General features: G+C 41.6%; 1 protein-coding gene across 1 annotated transcript in view; it reads left to right on the forward strand.

Moving 5' to 3' along the window:
- LOC106022300 (A-kinase anchor protein 9) overlaps positions 1-24,351 on the forward strand; it is a gene marked incomplete at its 3' end in the record, with an annotated part of 118,165 nt that extends 93,814 nt beyond the window's left edge. The window contains 16 exon segments of the mRNA XM_040735810.1: positions 1,819-1,971; positions 2,277-2,450; positions 3,811-4,872; positions 6,000-6,063; positions 6,164-6,258; positions 7,389-7,580; positions 7,981-8,169; positions 14,421-14,565; positions 17,291-17,504; positions 18,161-18,296; positions 18,628-19,284; positions 19,664-19,875; positions 20,521-20,626; positions 22,201-22,383; positions 23,219-23,419; positions 24,119-24,351. Coding sequence (XP_040591744.1) covers positions 1,819-1,971; positions 2,277-2,450; positions 3,811-4,872; positions 6,000-6,063; positions 6,164-6,258; positions 7,389-7,580; positions 7,981-8,169; positions 14,421-14,565; positions 17,291-17,504; positions 18,161-18,296; positions 18,628-19,284; positions 19,664-19,875; positions 20,521-20,626; positions 22,201-22,383; positions 23,219-23,419; positions 24,119-24,351 — 4,016 coding nt within the window.
- Positions 24,352-26,811: the final 2,460 nt, after the last annotated feature.

Consider the following 26,811-nt stretch of genomic DNA (forward strand, 5'->3'; position numbering starts at 1 on the left):
CTGAAAACTAGGCAAATATTTTCAGATAACTGATACAAATGTAAGATGTTTCTATGGATCAGAGTTTAAATGACTTTACTCTCAGAGCCTAAATTTAGACAAAAATATCTTTTAAAATTATACTTAAATTTAAATGAATGGGTTTTCTAGCTAGGTGTAGTGGTACATGCTTTTAATCCCACCACTTTGGAGGCAGAAGCAGGTGGATCTCTGTAAATTCACGGCCAGCCTGGTTTATATAGTGAGTTCTAGGACAATCAAGGCTATATAGTGAGACCCTGTCTTGAGGAGAAAAAAAAGAAAAAAGAAAGATAGTGAGTTTTCTTTGAGAAAAGGTACCTTCAATAAATTTTATGTTTTGTATTGCTAATGCACTTAAAGGCGGTAATATTAAATAATAGTTAACTTTGTTTTAAACCTAGTGCTAGTAAGAACAGAGGAGTATTTTAAATACTCTTTCCTGGGGTCTTGATTCCACCTATGTGTAAACTGAGTCTTAAGAGAAGTTAATGCCTAGCACAGAGCCAAATTCTCCCAGATCTCACTGATTGTAACATCCTTGTGATACAGTGTGACAAATATTAGGAAGGGATTCAGGATGTTGGTGGGGAGCATGAAAACCCTAGTGTGACATTGGTGCTATAGGCCAGTGCTTCTGTAATCTGATATGCATCTGGTCACCAGGGACCTGCTGAAGAATGGGCTGCTAATACAGTACTCTCCAGCTCACCCTGAGGGACAAAGCTTAGGTCAGAGAGTGACACATCAAGAGTGGGCAAGTCATGTGATGTGGGCAGCAGCTTTGAACTCTAATAACTATGTGCGTGTGTTTTCTAAAACCTTGTTTTAAAAGTAGTCATAGAAGATAGGAATTATTGTGGAAGATAAGAACAGGCACACATATTAGTGGATAGCTTTGGTAAACGTGATCATCGCTGTTCTCAGCAACAAACTGATAATTATATGTGCAGAATCACTAAATATATTTAAGTGCCTACAGAATTAAATACCAGTGTTACAGAAAATACATATATATGATTGCAGGCTCGTAAGACCATACTTGGCTTTTTACATGCGGTGCTGGGGGTCAACTCAAGCCACATATGTGCTCATCTGACATCATCCCAGCCTCAGATTTGGCTACTATTGCTAATATTGTACTATTTTTTATCGGAATGATCAGGCTGACTTTAAAGCCTTGTCTTCTTGGTACTGGGATTCTAGTTCTAGCAAACATTTACTTCACTCTGAATTTACTTCTTCTAGATTGTAAGGCAGTAAATGCCCCAGGTGCCCCTTGGCTCTGCTCCTGCACCTTAAGCTGCTTTTAATATAGCAGTTTTGATCATCACTTTAATAGGCATTTGGAAATTCATCATTAAACATCTGTTAAGTAGTTACAGGGTAGTTGGTTAAATGGTTGTTATTATCCTCAGTCAAACCCATATATACATAGTCAAAAATAATTTAAAAACCTTTTTTGTAGTCTGAGTCCAGATATGGTGGCAGACACCTTTATTCCCAACACTCAGAAAAGCAAAAGCAAGCACATCTCTCTGAGTTTGAGTCTGAACTGGTCTCCATAGTTCCAGGACAGCCATGGTTACATAGAAAAACCTTGTCTCAAAAACAAAAATACAGTTTGAGCATGTTTAGGGATTAAGAAGGTAAACACAGTTTAGAAAAGTATTTTCGTTTATTACCATTTACATGTCTTAAACATACATCCTTGTAAATTAAATACAACGCTTTTTCCATTTGTTTGATCTGGGTTTTGCGTTTTGTTTCTTTCCCTCTTGGGTAACTTTGGCGGTAAAGATTTCTAACTTGGAAGAGCAGTTAGAGCAGTTTCGTGAGGAACTGGAAAATAAGAATGAAGAGGTTCAGGAGCTCCACATGCAGTTGGAAATACAGAAGAAGGGGTCCACCACTCACTTGCAAGAGCTCCAGCAAGAAAATAAACTATTTAAGGTAATTAGCTGATAAAAATAATTCACATTTTTGATACTTTATATTTTTGTAAGCATCTGCTAGCAGCAACATTAGTAGGCTAATGAATTTGCATGGACTTATTAGCTCAGACTAGACATTTGAATTCATCATAAATGAAAATATTTGAGATTGGTTTATCAAAATATTTTTGGAATTATTGAAATAGAGTATCTTATTTTTATGTCATTATATGTACCCTATGTTTTTATAAGACTCTATTAAGGGAATATACTGAAAATACCATGTAATGATCATATAATTGTGATAGTTATTTTTGTCCCTAGGATGAAATAAAAAAACTGGAGTTTTTCCTGAAAGACTATGATCCCCAGTTTTGTCATGATCAGCCCATGTTGTTTGGGGAATTTTCAAGGCTAATTCAAGGAAAGGATGGCAGAATTGACCAGTTAAATGAACAGCTTGTTAAGCTTCAGGAACAACGGGAAACAGACAAGCAGGTGTGCCCACTTCAGATCTGTCAGAATTGAGTAACTGCTTTTACCTTTTTACTTATTTTTCTTATTTATTTATTTATTTTGTGGGTCAGAGCACAACTTGTGGGAGTCATTTCTTCTTATATCCTGTGAGCCACTGATGATGGAGGTTTCTGCTCTGCCTGCTCCTATAGCCGTTTAGTCCCAAACGGATACACAGAGGCTGATGTTAATTATAAACTGTTGGGCCAATGGCTCAGGCTACTTATTGGCTAGCTCTCTCTTAACTGTTAACTTGTTTCTATTAATTTAAGAATCTCCATGTAGTCTTTGCTTACAGGAGAATGCCCAGCGTCCTATTTTCCTGGTAGCTGCATGGCGACTGCTTCCCTGCTTCATTCCTCCTCCCAGAATCTCCTTGTCTTGTAGCCGCACCTATACTGCCTGCATGGCTACTGGCCAATCAGCATTTATTCATCAACCAATAAGAGAAACATATGTTTACATCATACAGAAGGACATTCTCCATCAAGCTACAGCTATAGCGCTTAGCTTGTCAGGCCTGACAGTGAAAACCCTGACCCACTGAACTATCTCAGAGGCTGTGCCTAAAATTTAAAACACAAAATAATGACAATTTTCCCGTTCCTGTTGAAGTTCCCTAGGTGCTTGCACCTGAGTGCAAAAATGTGTGTACCCATACCTGCATATAGATGGTCAGAGCAGGGCATTTGGTATGTTCTGTCGCTCTCTGCCTAAATTGCCTTGAGACAGGGTTTCTCACTGCTCACCTTATTGATTGCCTCAGTTAGTCTAGTTGACCAGTGAGCTCGCCGAATCTGCCTGCTTCTGTTTCTTGGAGCAGGAGTCACAGACTCACAGAGCCCTGCTCAGTTTTTCATGTGTATGCTGGGACTTTGAACTTGGGTTCTGGTGCTCAAAGAATAAGCATGCATAGCTCCTGAGCTATCTCCCCTGCCCTTCCCTATTGAATTTTAAACACAAATACCATGGCCAGTGATATGCCTCAGCTGGGGAAGGTGCTTGCTAACTAAATATACTAAAATTTCCTCTGTTCAAGATTTTCCCTTTGACAGCCACCCGCTGTCCACACTGTTTTGTACTTCTCTCTTTCCAAGAGAATGTACTGATACTGTTTGCTTCTGGGAAATCAACGTCACTTCACACGTCATAAAACTTCCAGAATGAAGTTCTAAATAAAAAGAGGTGTCTTGTTGGTTTATATTAAAAAGAGCATTCCTGTGTCAGAGATAGTGTTTTGGTTTAGGACATACTCATCTCTGTAAGGTCCTGCCTTAAAATAAAATTTCTAAAATGAAATATGTATTTATTGTTTATGTGTCCCTTTTTCATTAAATAATAGGCCATTAAAGAAAAAGATGAACTTATAAAGGATCTTGATGCCCAAATCCAGTGTTTGATGTGTGAGCAAGGATGTGTGAAGAAAAATGGAGAGGAAGAAATAGAGCAGCTCAAAGGAGTAACTGAAAATTGGCAGCAAGAGTTGGCAAGCATTGAACAGAAGACAACAGAAATCACATTCCATCCCCCAGATACAGAAAGCCTCCAGTGTACACTAGATAAGGTGAGAGCTGAAGAGAAGACTTCGGAACAAAAAGCAGAAACTGCCAATGAGGAAATGGCGTGCACAAAACGTACTCCTAAAGAAGCCAGTTGTAAAATGGATCAGCTAGCACAAGAACTGTGCATCCTGAACAAAGGACACATGGTCCAGGAGCAACTGCACTCTGTACCTATGGAAAGTGTTGCCATGGCTGCCGATGAGCTCCAGGCTGATGCACTGCAGCCAGAAGATGTCTCTGCCCAGGACTCTTCTGAGCTTCTAAAGACCCTGACTTCTGTCGGATGCCTTAAAGAAAACACCAAGGGTTGCAGAAGTCTAGAAATAAAGTTACTAGGACTGGAGAGTTCTCTAAGAAAGAAGGATTTAGAACTAATGCAGTGTCATAAACAAATAAAAACCATGCAAGAGCAAGGCCAATCAGAACCAGAAATGCTTCAAAAGAAGATCAAAACTCTTCAGAGTTTACTTGAAGAGAAAGTAGCTGCAGCCATCGTTAGTCAAGCACAACTGGAAGCCTTTCAGCAGTATGTGAAGAGCTTCCAAGAGAAGAGAGCATCAGAACCTGAAAGGACAGATGGGCCCAATGTAAATCCTCTGACAGGAGACAACTTAGAGTCAGATGTCTACACATTATCTGTGAGAACCACAGAGTTAAAGAACCAAGTAGCTGAAATGCATTCTAGTTTTATATCAGAAAAACAACATGTGGAAATTACAGAGAAAAAGTTTTCTGATACAGAAAAAATGCTAGAGCTACAGATGCCTTCAGAGGAGGGCACTAAGAAAAGGCGGGAAGTTGAAGAAAAAGAAAGAAGCCTTCAAGATTTTGATATCTCCGAGGTTAGTGTTTAGTGTGAATTTTTTTTCATTTGAATATTTTAGGTAAATCTTTACCTTTGTTCATTAAGTTGACTGATGATTTAATAATAAATCTGGTGTTTGGTTCATGTCAAACTTAGATGTAATGAGACTTCAGGAGAATACACTGTTCGTGAAGGAGAGGCTTCAGTTCATGTGGGTGATTTTCCTGTTTCCATGCAAGTGAGACTTGAAGCATGAACTGTCCTCTCTGTGTTCATCCTTAGTCCTGCATCTGATGCACACAAGACTTTACCGATTCCTTTACTGTTGTGTTCATTGTGCTTTAGATAAAAGGACAACATATAACATCACTCTCAAGAGATTCAAACAAAGTTACAGGTCAGCTCACAGATACCAAAGAGAATTTATCACACTTGTTAGAATAGAAAATTGGGCTGGAGACAAGCAAAGTGGAAAATTTGCCGCATCAGAGCCAATCCTGTAGATGGCTGCTCTGGGTCCCAGAGAGAGGAGACAGCAAGGGTAGCAGCAGTAATCAGCTCCTTTTAGACCCCCAGGAGCTCATTTGACATGGGCTGAGTGTTCCCCAGGAGTCAGTCAGTTTACTGAAAACATTGAACAAATGCAGGAGATACATGCTGCAGAAATTTCAGATATAGAATCCAGACATATTTCAGAAGCTGAGACTTTTGAGAGAGAACATTATGTGCAATCCGGTTACTGACTAAAGAATGTCATTCTTTAAAGAAATGACCCAGTGTTTAAAATCTAACAGATACCTGGTTTTCATAGAATATGTTTTTCAACCTCCTGTCATTTTCCTCTCAACACTGTGAGTGTGTGAGACATTTTTCATGGCATAGTTACACTTTGGCATCTTGTTGTGAGTTAGATGATGAAGTTCCTGTGTGGTTCTGGAGCCTACTGTGATTTCGTAATTCATGAGGGTTCCTTTCTATGACAACATCCACGAGAAGGAAAATTGCAGACTTGTTATTTGTGATTTGTGACTGTATGATAGAACAAATTGATGTCTTTGTTTCTCCCTTAACTATATCACAAATAGATGAATGATTCATTGGGTCTGGTTTTTCCTAAATCAGTCTTAAAGTCTTACATTTTCTGTTGATGTCTTCCTTATTTAGGTGTCCTCCATTCCTGGATTGGTGTATTCTAATGCTCACCAAACCAGAGAAATACGTTCAAGTGGTACGTTGCATAATTCTGGAATATTCAAACAAATGCAATAGTATTTTTTTTAAAGTTCATGCACATGTGTAATTACAGATGGTTGTTTTCTTAATTTTAGACTCTGAGTCTGATTGGGGCCACGGGTTTGACACAGCATCAGAAGGTGGGGAAGACGGTGAAGGTTCAGCTGGTGCAGTCCCAAGGGCAGTCAAGGTACTGGTGACAACCCTCAACTAGTTTGGCCCATGCCATCCCTGCACTGAACAGGGTAGTCAGTTTGAAGTTACATAGAAAGGTTCTCTTCGAAGAAAGAATTGCATAGTTAAACGTATCCCTGGCAATGTTTTTCACATTATTTAAGTTTCATAGATGTTACAGTAGAATGTTGCAGAATTGATTTTTCTGGAATGTGTCTTGTAGCATGCTTTCAGTCAGATTTTTCCTCACCATGTGACCAAGTCATTTAGATGCTTTGAGATCATTTAAAGCTATGTGCTGTGCACTCAACTTGTTTGACTTACCTTTAAGAACAACAATGTAATTGATATTACTATACCTTACACTTCCCATGTAATCAGTTTTACAAGATAAGCTGCACATGAAGGTTTACTCTTAGACTGTTCCCTGTTTCTCCCTGGCAACCCCTCTATGACACTGACTTGGTATGTGTATGTGTTAGGTATGGTCACGAAGTCTGCAATCCCTGGTGGGAGCAATAATGTTAAAAAGCAGTGAATGACCTGAAAAAATAGCCTGTCAGCTTAGGACAATGCATTTATTTGTGGGTTTGCTTGCTCTGCTGGGTCCATGAAGTCAGATAACCAACTTCTTCCCTTATAAAAAATGTAAGACAAAGTCCCTTGTTCCTCTCCTTACCACACTTGATGTGCTGTTCAGTAGGTTGAGAGGATGCTTCTTTGTAAGGGGGGTTGGGCTCATTCTTAGTTACTTTCTCTTATGCAGCTGTGTCACAATAAAGTCATATGTATGAAGAGTTTTCAAACCCAACTTTATTCTCCATGTTTTTGTTTGCCTAGATCATGAAATTAGTCTCAAGTTATTTCCCACATTCTTTCTTTTGGTCAAATCAGTGACTAATCAGTAAGTCTGGAATGAGTATTTTAGCCAAATAGAATAAGGACCTTAGAAGTGCTAGCTATAAAAGACAGTTTTTACTCACCACTCCACAGCAAGCAGCCAAGTGGAATGTTGGGATCCCATTTCTTGACTGCAGTGGTCTTTGTAAATCATTGGAGGTTGCTGAATCTGCTTGTTTGACTCTGCGTGTCTTGTTTTTCAGTCTTTGAAGTCATAATTTTGTCTTCACTACTTTTATTTTCTAGGGATTATTGAGAGCAGTCCATACTGAGGGCATGCAGATGCTTTCTCTTGCTGACTCCCCTGAGGATGATGGAGAGGACCAGCCTGAACAGAAGGTTTCAGAATATTGGCTAGAAGAGAGAAGAACTTTCATCTCTACTATCTTATCTCTTAAAAATTTAATTTCCAAAATGCAAGTGCAAAGACAGACTGAGGTATTCAAAGAGTATTTTGCTTCTAGAGAGGTTTTTTTTTTTTTTTTTTTTTTGGTTTTTACGAGACAGGGTTTCTCTGTATTGTTTTGGAGGCTGTCAGACCAGCCAGGCCTTGAACTCACAGAGATCCGCCTGCCTCTGTCTCCAGAGTGCTGGGGTTAAAGGCGTGTGCCACCACCGCCCGGCTGCTTCTAGATAGTTTTACATGTGTTTACTGACAATAATAAATCGTACAGATTTTTATATGTGTTTCATGTGTTACTTCATCTCTTTTTCACACTCAAAAACATGCTCTTTGAATTTTTAAAAAAATATATTTTGGTTAGCAGACTAGTATTTTTGGAATATATTTCAAGCATGCTTATTGGAAAACTGACTTTTCACATTTTGTGCTGTGCAGGTCTGTGGCCAGTCTCTGTCACTGGAGAGCCTCCCAGATTGGCGAGGTGAACTTTTGCTTGCCCTTCAGGATGTACTCTTAAAGGAACGGAGTGTATTACTAGCTGCCTTCCGAACAGAACTGATGTCTCTTGGAACTAGAGACACTGATGGATTGCTGAAATGTTTGCAACAGAGAGTACAAGAACAGGTATTAAAACAAAACTATTTTCAAGAGTATTTTTGAATAGTAAGAAAATTTTGGGGTATTCATTTGTTTTGGAGTCGTGAAGGCTGACATTTAATGGAAACCACTAAGAATGTATAGAGAAAACTATTACTTTAGATATTTTACCTTATGTTAAAAAGTAAGAAACACTGAACATTAATGAGCTAATCACCAAACTTAAGAAGTTAAAAATTGAGGTACAGAACAAATCCAAAGAAAATAGAAGGATAAAGTTGCCGTGCTCTGGCGCTAGAGAAAATTGGGTCTAATTTCCTGTAACCTCTGGTCACAGCTTCATTGGCCAGTTAAGGTATGATCTTGTTTTCTATGTGTGTATTCATCAGGCTTGCCATCTCTGGACAGAGTATAATGCAAACAGTTTACACAAGGAAGGGATTAGAGCCAGATTCAGAGAATTCTGTCCATAGTCCTTGTCTCCATACACAGGCAAAATGTCATGGTACCAGGAGCAAGTGGCAGAGGCTGCTCATCTCATGGCAGACAAGAGAGAAAGAGGAAGGGGCTAAGGACTGAATATAACCTACAGTTCCTCACTGAGGTTCCCCACTCCTAAGGTTTCCAGAGCTTTCCAAGATAAGATCTTCTCTGTTAGGGAACCACATGTTCCAAGTGTTCAACACATGAACTTGTGGGAAACATTTCACATTCAAACCAAAACATCAGTCATATTTAAGGTTACCTTATTGTCTATTACTGTTCTGTTACTGTTGAACATAGCCTGTAACAGTGTAACTTAGGTATGGGTGAGTGTTACCCAAGCACATACATATACCACACGCCCCCCCAATTTTTTAATAATAATCAAATACCGTAAGTCTCTTTTGCTCAATTTTAAAGCCACAGAATTAATTATTTTTCATTTTTACAAAAGCTATCAAATTCATTCAAGAGGGCTAGGCAGTGGTGTCACATGCTTTTAATCGCAGCACTCAGAAGGCAAAGTTAAGTGGATCTCCAAGTTTAAGGACAGCCTTGTCTACAGAACAAGTTCCAGAAAAGCCGGACCTACACAGAGAAATCCCGTCTCAAAAAAGAAGGAAAAAAAAATCCTTCAAGTTCATTGGCCACTGTGACATAGCTGTGATCTTGATGTAAGAGAATTGCAAGTTCTTAGTAGAACTTTTCTCTTAACCTAAGTTTTGTAAAGACTGGGATGTAGCTAAATGATAGACTTCATGCCTAGCATAAATAGAGTCCTCTTCCCCAGTGTTTGGAATTTTAAAAAAAATCAGGAACAAGAAATTGAAAGCTTGAAAAAACCTCTGCTAGTAACCAAAACTAGTAATTAAAAGTCTCATAGCATTAGTGTGCCCAAGTCTTGACTTTTAAATACATTCTCCCTCCAAAGGTATTTTAGTTCCTTGGAGACCTGGAGTTTCTAGGGCTTGAACATGGGAGGCACAAAGCAAAACCTAGAATCTCCTGCTTTTCAGTAAAGAAATGTTTATAGAATTAAGAGAACGTGTTAAAAAGCTCACAGAAGCAGACCTGGAGGCTTACTCACTGGTCACATTTAGAACATTTAAATATCAAGCTATCTAAATGAGATAGCACACACCTCTAATTCCAACACTCAGGAGGCAGAGGCAGACAGATCTCTGAGTTCAAGGCTATTAGCTCAGTATTGTTTGACAAAACTTTTCCTGGGGAAACCTATACACATACACTCCCCACCAAGAAAATAAAGATAGAAAAAACTAAATGATAGTGTTAGATTATGAAGCAGAATAGAAAAAAGAATTCATCAGGTCATATTCATAAATAGATAAAATGTCACAGTGTTCTAGAAGGAACAATTTAATTAAGGACTTCTTTACTAAACGTTATTTTTGTTAAGTAATAATCAGTGGCGGATTGTTTGATAATATTTACATAATTGTGAAATGAGTCTCCAGAAGATACCTTCTAATGCAAAATGGAGACACCTCACACACACCTCCCAGCTCAAGCAGTCAGTCTAAGCAGTGATGTCAGCTAACTCCTGGTGGGTAAGACAGACTTATGCTCTTGTTAAATGTATGAACAGACAGAAAAGCAAAGACTGAGTACTGATGGACATGCAGAAAAGCAGCATCAGGCAACAGGATGGGAAAAGTGTCATAACACAGCAATTCTGGCAGCTTATGAATTTGCACATGATTTTATCATACAGTCTAGCAGTCACTCACACCATACATCGGACAGAAATGAAAACCGAAATCTTGTTAAGAACCTGGGTGTAGACTGGAGAGATGACTCAGCAGTTAAGGGTCCCTGTTGCTCTTGCAGAGGACCCTGGTTCAGTTCCCAGCACCCACGCGACAGTCATTCATAATTCTAGTTCTGGGAGTTCCAGTGCCCTCTTCCCACCTCCGCTCTTACCAGCCACTCATGTAGCACATACAGGAAAGCAGAACCCATAAAGGGATGGAGAAATCACTTTCTACATAAGTATTCACAACAGCTTTATTTGTAATTTTCCCCAAACTAGCAACAACCTTTTGTCCTCCAATGGGAAATGGACCAGCTGTGGTACATCCCTACAGTGAGTTGTAACCCAGTAGGGGCTGGAGAGATAGTTCAGGGGTTAAGAGTTAAGAGTAATGCTGTTCTTCAGAGGACCTGGTTCCCTTCCCAGCATGGCAGCTCACAGCTGTATGTGACACCAGCTCCAAGGATCCAGTGCCCCTCTGGCTCTGATCCTACATGCTTGTGGGCACATATAAGCTCACACAACCACATGCGTATACATAAAGTAAAAGATAATTTCTAAAAATAGAGAAGAGAAAAACGGCTCAGTAGCTTAAAAGAAACAAGCTATTGGTATCCTCAGTATTCTGTATGCCTTATAAACTCTAGACTACAATCCCCAGCCAGAAAGTCTGGGAAACAGGGAGGACCCTAAGAGAGAAGGGGAACAGGACAGAATCTTCTGAGGGGATTGGGAGTATGGGGGGCTGTTGAGGAAGCTTGGAGAAAGAGAGGGGGTGAAGAGGAGGAAAGAGGAGGACATGGGGAAGCAGGAAAGTTGAGTTGGGGGAAGAATAGAGGAGAGAAGGATGAGAGATACCATAATAGAGGGAGCCATTATAAGTTTGAAGAAAGATCTGGTTCTAGTGAGATTCTCAGAGGCCTACAAGGATGATACCAACTGGCAATCTAAGCAATAGTGGAGAGGCTACCTTAAATGCCCTTCCCTATAACGTGATTGTGTGCCATCCTAGAGCCTTCATCCAGTGGCTGAAGGAAGCAGAAGCAGATACCCACAGGTAAACACTGAACTGAACCCCTGGAACCCAGTTGCAGAGAGGGAGGAGTGATGAGCAAAGGAGCTAACACTTGGTGGGTGAAACCCACAGAATCAGCTGACCTGAACAAGGGGGATCTGATGGACCCCAGACTGATGGCTGAGAGGCCAGCATGTGACTGATCCAGACCTCCTGAACATGGGTGTCAGTGAGGAGGCCTTAGCATCCTTTGGGGCCTCAGGCAATAAATCACCATTTAGCCCTATCATCCATATGGACTTTGGGAGCCCATTCCACATGGAGGAATACTGTCTCTGCCTAGACACATGGGCCCTGCCCCAGATCATATGACAGACTTTCGGGATCCCCCAAGAAGGGCCTCAACCTCCTTGGAGAGTAGAGTAAGGATTGGGGGAGGGTAAAAGGAGGTGGGGGGAGCTAGGATTGACATGTGAAGCAAATTTGTTTCTAATTTATATTAAATTTTAAAAATAATTTAAAAAAAGAATGAAATATTTAAAAAACCTCTTAAAATGATACAATTTATACTGATAAGGAAGAGATGAGTTGGACTGGAGAGATGGCTCTTAGGTTAAGAGCACTGTCTGCTCTTCCAGAGGTCCTGAGTTCAATTCCCAGCAACCACATAGTGGCTAACAAGATCTGGTACCCTCCTCTGGCATGTAGGTAGACATGCCAAAACAGTGTATACATAATATATAAATAAATCTTAAAAAAAAAAAAGGATGCGTTCTTGCCAGGATTTGAGGCTGGGGAGAAGCTGTGACATCAAGAAGAGTCTTTGCTGAATGACTTCAGTACCCTGACTGTGGCACATGAAATGGATCTCTCCAATTGATGCGGTTCCATAGTGCTGGATACCAAGAAAACAACATGGATATAAAACTAATGGCATTTAATAACACTTTCATGGCCCTTGTTGTAACAGTTGCTGTAATCAAAAATTTTCAAGGCCCTTTGATTCAAAAGCTTTCACTCAGTTCAAAAAGAGGTACCACAGTAAGTGTAGGATCTAAGTCTGAGGGCTATAGAAAAAGAATCTTCTCACGACACATTCATTCTGTATATTGTTCTTTCTTTACTATTCTCTATTCTAATTCTTTTGTCTGAATTCTCTGTAATTTCTTAGCTCAAATTCCAATTCTAATGCTTTTTTCTTTCTTCTTTATTTTTCTACATACTTTTCCTACATTCTTACCCCTTAAATTTCTGCCAACTTCTCTATCCAGGTGCTATCTCTCTCCTCTAGTAAATTTCTCTTTCTCCAAAGGCTTGAAACAAAGGATAAGAATTACAGAGTCAGCTTTTCATTGGTCAGGAAGACATTCCTAGGCTAAACAATAAAGGCAGAGCCATTGCCATGGCAACATAAGACCCCAAGGCCATAGGAGCAAAACTGTGACCAGACAGGGAGGGCATAATGCCCAATAACAACTTTAGGAAACTGGCAGGTGAAAAACAGGCATGCTTTAAGGTTAATGTGAGGTTAGCTTGGGATAGCACTTTCCTATCTGCAGGCAGAGAGAATCCAGAATACTCTTGTTCTCTGTCTCTCTGAGAGCTATTACTCAACAACTTTAGACATACTATGATTCTTTTTTAAATATTTATTTGTATTTTGTTTACGTTGATGCTTCCCCTGCATGTATGTCTGTGTGAGGGTATCAGATCCCCTGGAATAGGAGTTATAGACAGCTGGGAGCTGCCATGTGGGTGCTAGGAATGGAACCTGAGTCTTCTGAAAGAGAAGCCCATGCTCTTAACCACTGAGCTATTTCTCCAGCCCCATCCTATGATTCTTATCCTTGGGCATCTGTGAATATTAATAGAGGTTGCTTTGCCTGGACACTAACATTGACCGGCTGTCTGCCAAGGAAGAAAACTGTAGGAGGGCAGACTTCTAAGTTTATACTATGACCTGGTTGAGAGACCAAGGTTATTGATTGTGATTACTTTCTTGCCAGAATCATGCATTGTTGAGGGAGTCATCCAGTATACCAGTGCTTAGGGGACAACGTGCCCAGTAAGTGATTAATACACTGCTGGAGCTTTTGTAGTGAATCCCACCATAGAAAGCTTCACAGAGAATTAACAGTAAGGACAGTGACTATCCAGAAAGCAAATACTCCCACTGCCCTGCATCTGGGCTCCTCCATCAGAATGTGTGATCCCCGTGGGTAAGCTTCGCAGTTTGTCAACTGAGCTCTCAATGCATAACCCTGCTATCTGTAGTATGCTGTTTCCAGTTGTGTCAGATGTTATCATTGGAGAAAGCTAGCTGAGGTTTAAACCAAGAGCATTGGTTTAAACTAGTACAGATAAGATTGTTTGTTTGGGGGGATTTGTTTTGTTTTGTTTTGATTAAAGAACACAGGACAAATTAGCCTGTACTCTGCAGATGTTTCAAGGTTGCCAAAGACTTACTAGTACCATTTTTCATTTTCCTGGAAAGGACATTTGATGAAAACTTTTGTAAGGACCCCATGTTAGATAGCATAGTAATGTTCATCACACTTGCCAAGATTATTGTGCTGTGTAGAATGCTTTGGCCCAGAGAGATATCTCAGCAGGTAAGGACATTGACTGACCAGCCCAGCAACCTCAGTCTGACCCTGAAACCCACATGGTGGGAGGAGAAAACCAATCCCCACAGATTGTCCTCTGTTCTCACATGCTCACTGTGGAGCAGAAGCATGTACACAGACACAACCAATGAGTAAGTAAATAAATAATCAAAACAAGATTGTTCTGCTTTCTAGGAAATTCACAGCAATGTATAGAAATTAAGGTCCATCTGTCTGCAACAGACCCTCACAATTTTTTCTGGACCAAAAATTGTGAAAAATATTAATGACAAAAATTTGGCATGTGGGCTCCATTCTTTGTCATTCGGACTTCCCGGTTTTCACTTCCATTATCTCTACACCTCTCTTTGCTTAGTTTTTCATTTTTCCTTTGTTACAGAGCATTGAGTATCAAGCAGCTATGGAATGTCTCCAGAAAGCAGACAGAAGGAGTTTGTTAGCCGAAAACCAATTATTACATGCTCAAATCAGTGGCAGGGAAGTGACTGTGAACAGAGAACAAGAAACTGACACTGCAAGCCAAGGTATGTGCGCCCACTGGAGTGGTTCCACATCCACCTGAAGCATTCAGTTTGTTTTATTCAGGCAAATTATCGCATTGCACAAAGGGGATAATCGATGTCATTCCTGTCAGGGTTAGTAGTGAAAGAACTAGGCAGTATGTTGATAGGGTTAAACTCTTTGGGTTTTTCTTCATTGTAAAGCATTTTTTTGAGAAAAGTCTTTTGATCCTCTCAAGATGTCTACGTAAATAAAGGGGAATCCACAATAAAAATAGCTGTTTACTTTTAATTATTTGTAATGTGTAGTTTCCATACAGAAAATTACAAAATTCACATGCAGACCATAACAAATTATTATATGGATATGTGGGGACATTACTTACCTGTCAAGTGGAACTTGCCCTTATCCCAAAAGCTTGCCATATTCTCCTCCTTAGAAACTAAGGGAATCATTTCTTTTCATCTTTGGTTTTCCTACCACTTTATGAATTCTTAGACTGTATATGTTTATAAAGTTTTTCTGGCTTTGAACTTTTATCAATCTGTGTATATTTTTGTGTCTCAATTTTTCTTCTTCTTTTTTACTTTAGTTTTAAATAGCTTGCTTCAAATGTCAATCCTAGTTCCCTCTCCCTCCCCTCCTCCTGCACTCCCCACCATTCCCCCCAGCCTCCCACCCTATCCCCACTGAACCTTTGGTAGCTTCTGGTGGTAGCTGTTGGAGATATCCAGAGTCTGTCATTTCGCTCAGGGCAGGGTCCAAGCACTCCCCTAAAAGTCCAGGCTGAGAGATCATCCCTCTTTGCGTTATGGACACACGAAGTCCATTTGTATGCCAGGGATAAATACTGATCCACCTCCCAGGGCCCCATAGGCTGCCCAGGCCTCCTCACTGACTCTCACTCTAAGGGGTCTATATCAGTCCCATGCTGGCCTCCCAGCTTTCGGTCTGGGGCCCAAGAGCTCCCCCTTGTTCAGATCAGCTGTCTTTGCTGGTTTCGCCAGCCCATTCTTTGCCCATTTGCTCATTGTTCCTCTCTTCTCACACTGGGTTCCTTGGGTTCAGTTCATTGTTTAACTGTGGGTGTTTGCCTCTGCTTCCATCAGTCACTGGATAAAGGTTCTAGGATGGCATATAATGTAATCGTCAAGTTCATTATCAGGAACGGGCATTTAGGGTGGTCTCTTCACTATTGCTTAGCTTGCCAGTTGGTGTCATCCTTTTAGATCACTAGAGGTCTCACTGGTGCCAGATCTCGCTTCAAACCTATGACTCCCTCTATTATGGTATCTCTCATCCTGTTCTCCCCCTATTCTACCCCCCACTCAACCTTCCTGTTCCCCCATGACCTACTCTCTCCTCCTCTTCTCCCCCTCTCTTCTTCCCAGCTCCCACTCCCCCCCCCCATGTTCTCAATCTGTTCAGGAGATCTTGCCTCATTTCTCTTCTCTGGGGTACCATGCATATCGCTCTTAGGTGTCTCATTTCTTTACCTTTATATGATATTCTTCCAAGTTTCTACAGCTGTTGCTATGGAGAGTTATCTCTAACTGTATGTGCAAATTCTGTGTCTGAACCTTTGGTAGCTTCTGGTGGTAGCTGTTGGGGTCAGAGCTGCTACCAACACTCCTCTGAGATGTCTAATACACATGAACATCTTCCCAGCCTCCTAGGAAGTGAATCATTAGGTCATAGGATGTGTATCTTTAATTTTTTAGATGATGCCCAATGTTTTACTTCTTTATTGAGAGATTGTCATGTCTCCCAGGCTAGCCTGAAGCTTTGTGCAGTCAAGGGTGACCTTGAGTTCCTGGTCCTCTTGTCCCTCCTCTCCCAATTCCTGGGGTGATAGGGAAAAACAGTCCTGTTGGTGTGGCCCTCACTAACAAGGTGTGAGTATTCTGTTGCTTAACATCTTTCCTAACAGCTGGTATTGTCAGACAAGTTGCCAGTCTGCTGGGTGTGCTGTGCACAAGTATTGTGGTGATTATAGACCAGTTGGATTGTACTTCTGTGTGTGCTTAAGGGTTACTTTCCCACTTCTTATTAGGACATGCTTGAATCAAGCTTGTTAGAGAGGAGTGTTCATCATGTCTGGTGCGGGCTCTTGCTACATCTTTACTCATTGTGTTTCATATAGTTTTAAAGACAGCACAGGTTTGAAGTCACCATGTAGGATCTCATTTGTAATTGAAAAGCTGAATCAGAGCTGGGTGTGGTGACTCAAGCCTGTGGTCCCAGGATTTGGGACACTGAATGAAGTAAGAGGTTTGCAGAGTTTCCCACCAGTCTGAGTGGGGCGACAGTGTGAGATCTTATCTAAAAGGAAAGAAAAAATAACAGTAATAGTTGGATGATTATAGTAAGGGTCCCATTGAGTAAGTCCTGTAAATATTGTGTATGACTATCAGAAATCACTTGGAATTTTCACTATGAATGGCTGGTGTTCTGAATATAAAAATATATAAGTTCTTGTCTATAGCATCTTATGAGCATTAAAGTTGCATCTATTAATGCATTGTTACACCTTTGTCATTCCCCTGTGTTTTTACTTCTGAAGGCTTCCTTCATAGCACTCTAGGAAAAAGAAACTTCCTAGAAATTAACAGTTTGAAAGACTGAGAGCATTTGATGGTTTCTTTGTAGTATTCTCCTACATTGTGGATGAGTTCTTAGGTGCAAAATATTTAGCAATCACACATGAGTTGCCAGGCCATCTTCTAACCCCTTTCTCATTTCCTGTAGAACTCCTCGACTGCAAAATGCAACAGTCTTGCAGGCTGGAGGTGCAAGGTCAGCACGATGGCATGACAGACAGAATGGCTGAGCTGCAGGAACAGCTCAGTTCAGAAAGAATGGTGGTTTCAGGATTAAAAAATGAACTTTCACGGATACAGCTGGAGCTAGAAACCACACTGAAGGCCCAGCATGAGCACCTAAAGGAATTGGAAGTATTCAGGTGTGCCTCTGCTTTGATGTGAGGGTCAGAGGGGAACTGTGCTGGCTTGTCATGACCGTTACGTACATAGCACACACAGCAGCAGAAGCGTGGGTACATCGATAAAACTGATTTTTTTTCCAAATTTAAAATGCAGTCATTCAGTCCTTCCCTGTGCTATGATTTCTGTTCCAGTCAGCAGTTATTAGATGTGGTTTTGGTTTTGATCTTGCTACTGACTGACTTTAGGTGATGTGTCATCTCATGCTTCAGTTGGCTAGTAACTGCCAGGTGTTTGAATTGAGCACGCATGGGGAAAGGATGTATTACTGATATAAATACTGAGATATGCTGCTTCCCAGAGGCATGCTGCGAGTACACACGTTTTGACTTTTGACGTTGATTCACACACACAAATTCACATGATTTCTGTGTGCAGTCAAAGACAAAAGGTTTTAGTTATTATTTTCTTTTTTTCAATGCATTGAGTTATTATTTACAATAGTAAGTAAACCGCACTATTAGAAATTCCAGTTCATTTGAAGTGAACCAGCCATGAAGCCTTGACTTGACACACTGTAGTGATTATAATATGCCTCAGTATTGGAGTGCAAGTTCCTTTTTATGATGGTACTGTTCATCAAAATAATGTTAAGTTCATGTGTTTCCTTACTTAGACTAAAGGCAAATGAAGTTCATTTGCTTAGCGATACATTAGCAAGAGAACGGAAGAAATCCCAAGAACTTCAATGTGCCTTGGCAGCAGAGAAAGCCAAGTCAGGCCATGACGAAGAACAGGATAAAGAACTTAAGGTATTTAATTGTGCCTTCATACATAAGTATCTAAAATGTGAAACTACATTCCATTAATGTGTTGAAAGGTTAGCATAAGAAAATACGTATTTTAAAGATTGTCATTTGGAAAAATGTACTCTGCTTTATATTTAGCTGAAGAAGGTTGTGTTTATATCCTTGATGCAAGCAAGCCATTTGGCTGTCTGAGCAGTTTCCACTGTCTGCTGGATAACAAGTTTGCCGTCAGTTACCAAATACTTCCCTGTTGCTGTAACCAAATCCATTGTCATATACTTTAACAGTATTTTTAAGATTAACGTGTTCATCTAAATTACATTTTCCCTCCAAGGCTCTAAGATCCACTCTAGAAGAGCAGAAACAGAAGAACATACACTTAGATGAACTTTTGGAACAACAGAGGCAATTACTAAATGATTTGCAACAACAAATAGAATCACAGAGAATGCTATATGATACGCAGTTGTCAGAAGAACAAGGCCGGAACTTAGAGCTTCAGGTTCTTCTGGAGTCTGAGAAAGTTAGGATCCAGGAGATGAAGGACACCCTAGACAAGGAGCGGGAGCTGCACAGCAATGGGGTGCAGCCCCGGCCAGGCTTCCCTCCTGGGGAGCTATTTCAAGAGCTGCAAGATCAGTTAGAAGAAAAGCAGAAACGCATAATCGAACTCGTGAATGAAACTCAAAAGTACAAACTGGATTCCTTGCAAGTGAAACACCAGATGGAGAAGGACAGGCAGGTCCACCAAAAGACACTGCAGGTGGAAAAAGAAGCGAACAGCCTGGGCCAGCAGAAAATGGAGGAGCTGCAGCGCAAAGTGGAGGAGCTGCAGCGCCAGCTGCAGGAGAGCAGGCAGCAAGTGCACAAGCTCGACCTGGAAGGGGAGAGGTTTCACAGGCTGATGCAGGGGTTCCAACAGCGGGAGCAGGAGTGGGAGCGCACCGGAAAACGCCAAAGTGGACAACTCCTGTGTCAGAACATTAGTGAGGTGAATGTTTGTTTCTTTCAAATGTGTACAAGGACAGGAGAGACAGCTCAGCGTGCCATATCTGCAGACCTGGGCTCAGTTTCATATCAATGCCCACAGGCCTCCAAATGCACCCTGTGGTCTATCTGCACACACAAAATGATAACATTTTTTTGAAGTTATGAGTAATTTTAGTATTTTAAGATAACCTCCGTATTTTATAATATTTTAAAAACTTAAATATATTACTAAATTATTTAAATAGCTTTATTCATGACATCTCAAAAATAGTGTCTGTTGAACTTTATTTGGAATTTGGATAGTAATTTTGTTCCCTCAATAAAGAAAATGAAATGATGCTCATTTGTGAGTATTTTCTTTTTCTGTCCAAAATTGCCAGGGATCTACTTGGAGTTTTACTGATGACCGAACTAGAAATTGGGTTCTTCAACAGAAAATGGAAGGAGAGAGCAAAGACACAAGCTATGCAAAATTGTTGGAAATGAATAGAGAAAAGGATGACTCTAATAATGACGTGGAAATTATCAGACAGAAACTTCAGCATGTGGCTACGAAACTTCAACAACATATAGCCCAGAAAGCCTGTGACAGGTTAGACTTCTGCCTGCTCTATAGAAATGATACTCTTGATAGGTCAGGCAAGAGTAAGAAAATGCTGGATTTTGGTTTTGATCTCTTTTGTTCAGACAGCATCTTACTATGTAGATCTGGCTGACCTAGAATTCACCAGGCTGTCCTCAAACATACAGGGAATCTTCCTGCCTCTGCTTTCTGGGAGTAAATGCATATAACACCACACCCATACCAAAGGAGAAGTATTGTAACGAAAATGCATGTCCACGTTAGCAGAACTTATACATCTGAAAACAGCTAACACCTTGAACCAGAAAGGGGGAATATTTAAGAGTAAAGTGAGAATTGAAACAGAGTGGCCCTTAGCCTCTAATGTGTGTTAGTGACACAGAGCAGCCCTTAGCCTCTAATGTGTGTTAGTGACACAAACAGAGCAGCCCTAGACACTAATGTGTGTTAGTGACACAAACAGAGCAGCCCTTAGCCTCTAATGTGTGTTGGTGAAACAGAGCAGCCCTTAGCCTCTAATGTGTGTTAGTGACACAAACAGAGCGGCCCTGGACACTAGTGTGTATTAATGACACAAACGGAGCACCGCTAGGCTCTAGTGTGTTCGGAAGTGTTATTGGGAGGTCTGTTTTAATTTTTGTCTTTTTCTTAAAGACTAGAGGTTGAAGTATCAGATAAAGATGCTTTAATTTGGGTTCAAGAAAGAATTGATCGAATTATTTTTCGAGTACAGAGACTAAGGGACCGACAAGAAGATGAGGTAAGACTTTTTCAAGTTCTTTGTAGAGAGAAAAAATGAAATCATGAACTGTTTAAAAATTGGTAGACTATTTTGTAAGAGTTTTGATCATATTTGTTTGCACAGTGTTTCTCTTCCCCCAACAAGAAGAAATGCAAGTTGGGGGGGAAATTACCATTCATGCTGTTGGTGTATAATTAACCTCTTATAAAGAGACCCAGCTTCTTGAGAAAATGGTTTGGCTTCCCTGTCCTCCCCTCAAGAGCTCAGAATCAGTCCTGTCTGCATCCTCACGGGTAACTGTTCTGCGGAGCCTCTTCACTCCCACTCTCTGACATTGTTCATTTGACACTTTCGATGTCTTTAGGAAGTATTTCTGTTTTTCCTTTTGTTGGTTGCGTTATTGTTTTCCTAGATAGGATTCTCTGTGTAACCCTGACTGTCATGTAGACCAGGCTGGGCACGATCTCAGAGATCTGCACACCTCTTCCTCCAGAATGAAGGAGTAAAGGCGTGCTCCACCAAGACCTGCTGTACTCACTTTGTGAAACCCCATTTTCCTTGTGTTGTGTGTCAGTGCTCTCCCTTCGCCTGCCTCAGTTAGGTCTGTCTGCCTCGCTTGTTTCTGCATACATCATGTTCCTCCCAGGACTGTAAACCTCTCAGCACCATACATGAGCTCTTGTTGGCCTTGCTGAGCACCTGCTGTGTTCCAAGTGCAGCTTGAGGCCTAGGGATTCATTAGACAACGTGACAAGAATTTTGCCCTTGTGCAGTTAATGTCTACTGGATTGATCTGGTGTAGGCCTTTTACTGTGACCCAGGCTTATATTTCAGTTAGCTACTAGACATCTTTGGGTAAATGTTCCTAGTGTTGACCAATTAGGAGCCTCACAGACACGATCAAACGTAAACATTGTCTTCTGCTGTACATCTGTTCTTCATACCCCTTTGCTGGTTACGGTCTCACCCAGTTTGGAAGGCTGGAAGTCACCACAGACCATGCTCCTTCTCTCTTACCTGTACATGTAAGCAGTGATAAGCCATGTAAATGTCCACTCATGTGCCCTTTACTCCGCATCCCTAGTCACTGCCTCGGAATTTCTTATGTAAACTGTTAGAACTTCCTATCCATACAGCCAGGGAACATGGACGTGCACCTTCCCCAAGCTGTTCTGCCTTGCACACTGCTGCCAAAGGCCTCTTGCAAACATGTACAGTTTGTCTGTGGTAGCCCCTCCTAAAGTCTTCCTTGGCTCCCGGTTGCCCTGTTTAGGTCTGTCGTCATAAACGCAGCAACATTTAGTATGTCTAAGCACCTCTAGCTCTTTGAGAGCAGCGTCTTCCACGACTTTTGCCCATCTCTGTGTTCCTGCTTCCTGTTCCTGCCCAGCTGTTGGCCTGCGTGGCACCTGCTGCCTGTGCCCCTCCTGCTTCCTCTGCTCTCCCAGGCTGTTTGCCTGCCTGGCAAGTTTCTACTATTGGCAAGTGTCAGTTCATGGAGTCTGTTTGTGTCAGCACTTGTTTACTTTAATGTAAGGTTCTCCTGTACATGCGCATCTGCATAACTTTGTGTCTTTTTTTTTTCTTCCCAGCACAGCTTAGTATCCTCAAGTTCCTCTTGTGGCTCTCTAATAGAAATGACTTTGAAACAGAATTCTGAACTAACCGGACATATTAACCAACTAACTGAGGAAAAGAATCACTTACGGAACATTATCATGCAACTGGAAGAACAGATAAAGTTTTATCAGCAGACAAGAACTGGTAGAAGCTGTGTAAGTTTGTTTTTAGAAGTAATTCAAAGTTCTTCTCTTTAGTTCTACTTTTAACCATAGTGTAAATAATGTCATGTACTTCTCTTAGTAGGATATGTGGAAAGTATTATACATGAAGACAATAATAAAATTACCAGTTATTGAGGGACGCTTCTTTACCACCCTCTGGGTTATATACAAGCAGAATTGCTCAGATGCATCCAGTCTTGTCCACAAGGAAACCAAGTCATATTCAGTCTAAGATCTAAATATGTCTGTGTTGCCTGAAAGCAGACACAGTGAAAGACATGTCCAAATGTAAATACTGATTGTTGTCTCTTCAGTTACTAGTTACTAGGTTTATAACCAAGTCAAAAATGATGTTAATCTGGGCAGGGCATCACATGCCTTTAATCCTAGCACTCAGGAGGCAAAGACAGATAGATCTCCGTGAATTCACAGCTACTCCAGTCTACATACCAAATCTCTGGCTCACTAGTGAGACCCTTTCTTTAAAAAAAAAAAAACTTAAATTATACATTTCAGGATAGTAACTTACTCTCTGAATTCAAACTTGTTTTTAAAGTTGCAAAGAAAAAGGGCTAGTATCTGTATTTACCCTCATATTTAAAGGTAGATAAGGCTATCAAAACAACCACATAGCCATGTAAGTAACTTGTTCCTGCGGCCACCCTGAGACTCACTCACACATATCCATGCTGGCTTCTGTTACTACAGTGATAGAGAGATTCAACAGACTGTGAGCTTCCTGTCGTGTTAGAAGGCCAGAGCTAGGTAATCCACTGTGATGTCGTTCAGTCATCTTGAAAACGTTTGACAGGCTATGTCTGTGCAGTCCTCTAGATTTTCACTTGATCGCGGTGCTAACATCGAGGACATCATTGCTTCAGAAAAGGAAGTCTGGAACAAAGAGAAGTTGGCTCTTCAGAAATCCCTGAAAAGGGCTGAAGCGAAAGTGTGCGAACTGAAAGCAGAACTGAGAAATGATGCCTTACATCAGAATCAGAGCCCTGACTCCGAGAACGCTGCCTTCAAGGTACACACCTCCCTCCTGCTGGCCCTGACTGAACAGACCACACAAGCATAGTTGCCTCTCAGAGCCTGTCCTTAGGCAGCTCTTTTCAATCTGCTATGGTACAATGTCTACCCAATCACAGATCTGTAGAGAGGCACACCCAGACTTGCAACACATTCAGCTCTGCTTTTCTTGCTGTCAGCAGTGTGACCCTATTCCCCAGAGTCTGGTGTCCTACTAGATGAACAGAAGTGTTCTCTTTCAGTTCCTAAGCACAGCTCTGTGACTGTCCATGGAAGAGCATCATGCCTCGTGAGATGAAGGCAAAGTAAAGCTGCCTTGCTCAGTTAACCCAAGTCCAAAGTAGAAAGGAAGAAAAGTAGCTGAAGTGCACATACAGAGACGGAAAACACTAACTTGTTTGTGAACCTAAATGAATGAGGGACCGTAATTTTAAAAAAATGTCAGTATTTTAAAAACCTACACAATAACGGCCAAAATGTTTGCAGTAAATTTAAAAGGGCTGGGCGCAAATAAGCACAAAGCATAACTGGTTTTAGAAGTTGTACGCCAAAGGCTGTCTCCTGTCAGCTTGACTGACACAGTAGTTGAGAGTCTAGGGCCTAACGCTTGCTTTCTTTTTTCATCTACTTAGTCTTCCTCTAGAAAACACCTCAAGTGACTTCTCTGATATCTTTGTCTTCCCTTCTTTAAATATAGAAAATTTATGGTAAATACTTGAGAGCTGAAAGTTTCCGAAAAGCTCTTGTATTTCAGAAGAAATACTTGTTGCTGCTCCTGGGGAGATTCCAGGAGTGCGAAGATGCCACCCTGGGGCTGCTTGCCCGCATGGAAGGATACTCAGGGTTTAGAGACGCTGAGATGGTCCCCGGCCGCACAGAAGGACTCACCAGGTTTCGAACTGCCATTAGAGTGTCTATCGCAATTACTAGGTGAGTTGTGAAGAAAGTTCATTTCAATCATAAGCCTTCTAAGAGGACACATGTGAAGAAGGCGCTGTAGACACCTGCGTTTTTCTTTCTAGGTTTTCACCCTTGCAACACAGTCTTTTCCTTCAAAGTGTCTTCTTCGGTATTAGTAGCTGATGACTCCAGTTCATGTTGTTTAAAAAAAAATCCAAATAAACCCAGCTCACACACATAGTTCATAAACGGGGAAAGATGTTTTTGAAAAGTTACTTAGGCCGGTACATGTATTTATTTTCTTCCTTGTTAAAATAAGTCACCACAGTGCTGAACTGAGGAAGGGGGCCAGGCTGGGAACCTGGCGTCTGCCCTGCACGTGGCTGCCTTAGAGTGACGTGACGACCCCAGCCGTTTCCACTCCTGGCCTACTGAAGTCTTGATCTGGGCTTCTCCCTGGGTCCCTCCCCTTTTGTCTCTCCACATCCAGAGTTTTGTTTTTTGAAAAGTTCTGCAGTCAGCTGACATCACACACCACTTTAGAGTGCCTGGCTGGTTTTCCTTTCCTTTACTATTCTTTTTTAATTCTTATGTGTATTCATGTTGTACCCTGTGTATCTGTGTACCACATGTGTGCCTGGAGCCTGTGGAGGCCAGAAGAGACAGTCATATCACCTGGGACTAGGGTTAGAGTCCCTTGCGAGCCACCATATGGGTGCTGGGAAGCAGATGGGGCTCCTCTGGAAGAACAGCCATTGCTCTTAAGCACCGAGCCATCTCTCCAGCTCTTACTTCATTTTCTTTGGAAAATAAGGCACTGGTTTTTATCTGGTAGCTCCTCAGGGGTCACTGCCAAGAAACTTAGTTCCCAGATGGACCAAAAGAGGTGACGAGCTCAGAGAGGCTCAGCCTGTGTCTGCTCCAGCAGCTCTGCATAGGAGCTAGGGTTTGCCTTACTGCTGGCTTCTGACCTGCCTGCCTCTTGCAGTCCTCCCTGTAGCTTTCTGGCTTCTCATTCCCTTCTTCAGCTGGTATAGGATAAGCTAGGGGTGAGCTCAATGGAATTCATGGATAAAGACAGCACTGCCTAATGGCAGCTCCCATCCTACTGGGTGGGAGTAGAATACATGGGACATACAGACACTACGTGGTCTTCTGAGGTGACAGGGGTCAGCCTGTAATGCAGAGAAATCCCAGAAGGCTCCACGGAGGAAGGAAGCTGCTGTCAAGCTCTCACTAAGTCACTGGAACTCACTGTGTATTCCAGACTGGCCTCAAGGTTGCAGAGATCCCCTGCCTCTTCCTCTCACGTGCTGGGATTAAAGGTGTGTGCCATGAAACCTGGCACATCCCTCCCCTTTTGCCCTGATGCGGGTTTGTTGTATTTTAACCCTCCTTAAGATGGACCCTGAAATTGGCATTAAGAAATTTTTTCTATTTTTTTCAGTTTTTTTAAATTTCATTTTTCATTCCAACCACAGTCCTCCCTATCACCCCTCTGCCAACACCCCACACTTCTCCCCTATACCTCATCCAGTCCACTCCTCCTCACAGGTAAGGGCTCCCATGAGGAGTCAGCAAGTCTGGCACAATAGGTTGGGGCAGGGCCAGGCCCTTCTCCCATGCATTAAAACTGACCATGGCCTTCCACCATAGAGAATGAGCTCCAACAAAATAGCTCACGTACCAGGATTTTTTGTGGTCCTACTGCTAGGGACCCTCTGACAGTCCAAGCTTCACAACTGTCTCCCACATACAGAGGGCCCGGAGTCTCCACAATTGTAGGTCTAGAGTTCATGAGTTTCCACAGGCTTGGGTCAGCTGTCTCTGTGGATTTCAACATCATGGTCTTGACCTCTCTTGCTCCTGTATTCCCTCATCCCTCCCTTGGACTGGATTCCCAGTGCTCACACTGGTTCTTGGGTGTGGTTCTCTGTGTCGGTTTCCATCAGTTACTGATGAGGGCTCTATGATGATAGTTGGGGTATTCATCAATCTGATTGCAGGGTTAGGCCAGTTCAGGCATCCTCTCTACTATTGCTATCAGTCTTAGCTAGGGTCCTCCTCGGGAGTTTCCCTAGCACCAGGTTTCTCCCTAAGCCCATAGCAGCTCTCTCTATTGAGACATCTCTTTCATTACTCTTCCACTGTATCCCTTCCGGCCTAGGCCATCTCCTTCTCAATGTTCATAGTAACATTGTCTGTAATAGCCAGAACCTAGAAACGACCTAGGTGATCCTCAACTGAAGAACGGATAAGGAAAATGTGGTATATCTACACAACAGAATGCTACTCAGATAAAAAATTGATGACCTAATGAAATTTTCAGGTAAAGAGATGGAACTAGAAAAATCCATCCTGAATGAGGTAACACAGACTCAGAAAGACAGACACCGTAACACTCACTCCTAAGTGGATATTAGATGTAAAGCAAAGGATAACCAGACCAAAGCCCAGAGCTGCAGAAAAGCTGTGGAACAAGGAGGACCC

Source organism: Mesocricetus auratus, unplaced genomic scaffold, assembly GCF_017639785.1.
Source record: "Mesocricetus auratus isolate SY011 unplaced genomic scaffold, BCM_Maur_2.0 Super-Scaffold_100051, whole genome shotgun sequence".
Classification (NCBI taxonomy): Eukaryota; Metazoa; Chordata; class Mammalia; order Rodentia; family Cricetidae; genus Mesocricetus; species Mesocricetus auratus.